The sequence below is a fragment of the Fragaria vesca genome, linkage group LG7, assembly GCF_000184155.1.
Source record: "Fragaria vesca subsp. vesca linkage group LG7, FraVesHawaii_1.0, whole genome shotgun sequence".
Classification (NCBI taxonomy): domain Eukaryota; kingdom Viridiplantae; phylum Streptophyta; class Magnoliopsida; order Rosales; family Rosaceae; genus Fragaria; species Fragaria vesca.
The window spans coordinates 21,420,176-21,424,218 of record NC_020497.1 but is presented as its reverse complement, the minus strand read 5'-3'; the positions used below and the strand labels follow the sequence as shown (position 1 = coordinate 21,424,218).

The window sequence follows — 4,043 nt, the reverse complement described above, 5'->3', positions numbered from 1 at the left end:
GCAGATCAACAAATTGAGACCCAGGTAAGTTTGGGTTAGATTGAATGAAACCCAGACCAATATCCTCATTGATTAAATATTGTATTTCTTTTTTAAAAAGAACGTTCTATTTTTAATATTACATAAAACGTATAGCAATGGATTATAGCGAGAATCTTGTGAGAATCGTATACTCAAATCCGATCTAAACATTCGAATCCCATTAGTTCATGAAGTACTAAAAAAAAACCAATTATTTGATAATAGGAAAAGTTTGGTCGAAATATAAGAACATTCAATTCTTTGTTGCTCATTCAGACCATGTATATTTGACTATTGCAATTCATAACTCACCAACACTAGAAAAGGAACACTCATTGATATGCACAAATTCCTTGATATGTCTTGTATAGTTGTAGTTGCTTCTCTCTACATTTCTGCGTAATGTGGTGTATAACTGTATATGATGGTACTGATACTGATTATAGTTTTAGTAGTGTATTCACTTAAAATTCCCCACTGAGCAAGCAATATTCGTATCTGTATTCGACACCATGAACCATGTTGTCGTAGTTTTTAGCTTTTATTGGAGAAATTCACTATGATTTATTCCTCTATCAAATTTGGTGTTTAAGTTGGACATGTCAACTTTTCAGGAATCAGGGATTGAGGGGAAATGCTAAGTTTTGGGTCGTCTGAAGCTGTAAACGCCTGTTGGGTGAGTGACTATAAATTTGGTTGCAATAGATTTTGAGCACTAAGAATTATTCGGGACTGACATAAGTGTCTGAAAATTGAAAATGATACTCGGGTGATTGCACCACCTTATGAATTCTTGTATGTAAGAGAAGTCTGGTACCATGCTGTTGCCTTGTTGGGAAATTTTAGTAATATATGCTTGTTGCTATTGTACAGTGTAGATTTCAGCGCTTGATGTTAATCACTGGTTATAAGTAGTGTAGATATGAGTGCTTGAACTAAGTATAGAAAATGAGAAGGTTGGGTTCTAAGGCAAGCTCAACCAAAATTATCTTAATTAGAATCAAATTTCCAGATTTTTTTATCAAAAAGCAACTTCATTAAGGCCACAAGGCCACAAGGGCCGGAGAAACCACAAAGTACAAAGCTAGCTGGATAGGAAACTACAAAGGTAGCAGAATCAAATTTCCATCACACTAATTTAAGTCCAGAATTTTACATACAAAAGTAACAAGTTCATAAAACAAGATGTTGAATAAATTTCATTCTTCCACTTCTTGTAGCTTTGTCTAACAAATACCATCATCAATTGCAGGCCTGCAATTAAAAAGAAAATAACTAACCGATTGTCTTTGTTTAAAAGAACTAACAAACAATATCCAAAATGACAAATATAAAAACAAAATTCCAAAAACTAGAAACAAACATACAAAAAATAAAAGTACTTACCGGCGGTTAGCTAAAAAAGCAAGATCATCAATCAGACACATTCTTTGGAATAGAAATTGGAACTTCAGGATCAACATGAAAGGAAACCTATTGCTCAATTCTCGCTCTACAACTTCAGGTTGCTAAAAAAATAAATTAAATAAGTAAATAAGAAAATATTACTTAAATAAGATAAAAATAAAAATAAAATGAAGATACATTAACTACATACCAAATCTCTACCACCATCAGAACCATGAATAAACAGAGCTTCTGCAAATCTGGATAGTCCCGCACAACTGTTAATGAAACCTTTTATTGGATTGTCGTTGTTATAGCTATTGAACACATCAAGGAAGATAGCATGGGATGTAATGTTTGGCTTGATCATAATTTCTGCAGCTGCACCACAAGTTTCCTCCACATACTGATCAAAAACGGACTCCCAGTTTGTAATATGTTGAATCCCCAAGCGAGTATCAGTGGGAAATTGATAACGCTCCGTAATAGACATAAGTATTGGATGATGCTGAAGCATCCAACAGTTTTGCCTTCCAACAAAATAAACATATAAAAGTGAGATGATAGACAGTTATACTACATCGTATAATAATTTAATACTCTTATTGTTAGGACAAACTGGAAACCAAATATGCAGGCTCAGGAAATATATGTATGTGAAACATGTATAAATAAGTCGAATGCATAAACATGTATAAAAGAGGGTAAGTTAATTATTCTTACGGTGTAGACAGCGTAATCATTTGATAGAAATGTTGTAACTCTACATTGTACATATCGTCTCCCAATCTTGGCTTGAGGAATTCTAAAAGTTGAATATTCAGTCCAACGGTTGGATTGCTATCAACATCTATCACCACAGAACCTAAGACTATAGCAACACTTCTCAATACTCCAGTTGTAGTTCCCATCATGTACTTATCAATGAATTCCCGGACAACCTGCCTATTATATTTTTTTAAAAGAAAGAAGAAAGAACATTAACAAATTTAGATATGTGAAATATAATTTGTAAAAATAAATTAAAAAATAAAAGCACAATTTACCTAAAACAGCAACGATGAACATCAGCTATCCTTGGAGAATTTCTATTTGGCTTCGAAATCCAGATGTCCCCTTTAGTTCGTCTCCATTCATCATAGAAGACGCGCGGTGGTGAAACTAACCCTGGATGATTGACCACTGGAGTTCTCAAAGCTGCTATCATAGGTGGATCACCCCGACTTCCTGATGCTTGTCCTCTGCTTCTTCTTCTTCTTCCTCCATCAGCGGGACCATGAGAAAAGTCATCGTCCGATGACGGATCGGCATATTCTTTCGTTCCCCAGTTCCTTGGAAACATCCTATAAAGTAAAGGAGCAAACCGTTAATTATCACTTAATTAAAACACCCAACAATCCTAGAAAGCAATTGGAGGCAGGAAGCCAGGGATAGTTACAAAAGAGCAAAGAGCATAGTTCCTGTATTCGCACAATGAAGCTAATAAGACCAAGTCTATTCTATAAGAGCAAATGAGCATAAAACTCAGGATTTAATGCATGAACAAAAACCCAGGGGACAGTAAGAATTGTAATGAGAGACTTGTAATGAAGACACTTCTTAGATACATAACAACAGCCAAATTCATGACTCTCTATCAAATACATAGGTACTATCAATTGATAAACATCCATACAGTAAGAACACTAAGTACATTCAATTCATACCATTATTCTCTAATGAACACAGCAACCTGGAGGCTCTATTTAGAAAAGAAAAAAATATCCCATTATCACCAACATTGCTAATTAAATCTCTAAAACTAGTCTAAGTTCAGATCGCACACGAAATCGAAAATCTCACATCTTTATACTAGCCAATCGCACTTCATTATTCCAATCAACCTAGCTTCGGAGTAAAGCAACACCACCAAAGCAGTAACCCAAAACCCAGAAAAGAAGAACAACATGCAACACAGTCAAAGCAATAACACAAAACCCAGCAACAGATCGAATACCCAAAACTCAAAACCCCGCAATGCTGATTCCAACAATTACCTTTGAGAGAAATATCTTCAGAAAATCAAAGCTCCAAGTCGTATTGTAGTCACCTGCATCAAAATTGAAACCTTCAATCATCGAAGTAGAAATCGATTTATGAGAGAGAGAGAGAGAGAGAGAGGTTAGAGCTAGCTAGGGCGTACCTCTAAAGAGACGAATCAAAAGAGAGGCTACGGCTCGCCGAGAGCTTCGTCGCCGTCTCCGACGAGGCTGAGAGAGGAGAGATGTTAGGTTTTGGGTTTTGGGTTTTGGGAGTGTGAGTGTGCGAATTTGTGTGTGTGATGAAGGGGTTTTAGGTTTTGTGTTTTGTGTTGTTTTTTTTTTTTTTTCCAAGTATTGGGGGAGAATTTAACTTTGGGTTTAAATGTAGGAGGAAAGTTGAGCGTTATTAAATGACATTCACTTCGACAGGAAATCACACAATGTAAACAACAATAAATGTGGTCTGATCCCCAAAACTTTTATTTTAGACATTACCTTATATTTGATATATATCTTGGAACTGCAATAATGTGTACGTGTTATGAAAAATTTAATTACCAACTCTTTGTTAAATAAAAAATGTAAATCAAGGACGATCGACATATCACTTGTATC

At 35.2% G+C, this 4,043-nt stretch overlaps 1 protein-coding gene across 1 annotated transcript; it reads right to left on the bottom strand.

The window, feature by feature from the left end:
• Positions 1-1,124: 1,124 nt before the first annotated feature.
• LOC101311418 lies at positions 1,125-3,727 on the bottom strand. The gene is made up of 7 exons (XM_004307933.1): positions 3,590-3,727; positions 3,444-3,496; positions 2,454-2,750; positions 2,131-2,352; positions 1,619-1,937; positions 1,408-1,529; positions 1,125-1,275 (listed from the first exon to the last, which is right to left on the bottom strand). The coding sequence occupies exons 3-7, from the start codon at positions 2,747-2,749 to the stop codon at positions 1,248-1,250; spliced, it is 987 nt and encodes a 328-aa protein (XP_004307981.1). The 5' UTR covers position 2,750; positions 3,444-3,496; positions 3,590-3,727; the 3' UTR covers positions 1,125-1,247.
• Between the last annotated feature and the right edge of the window lie 316 nt (positions 3,728-4,043).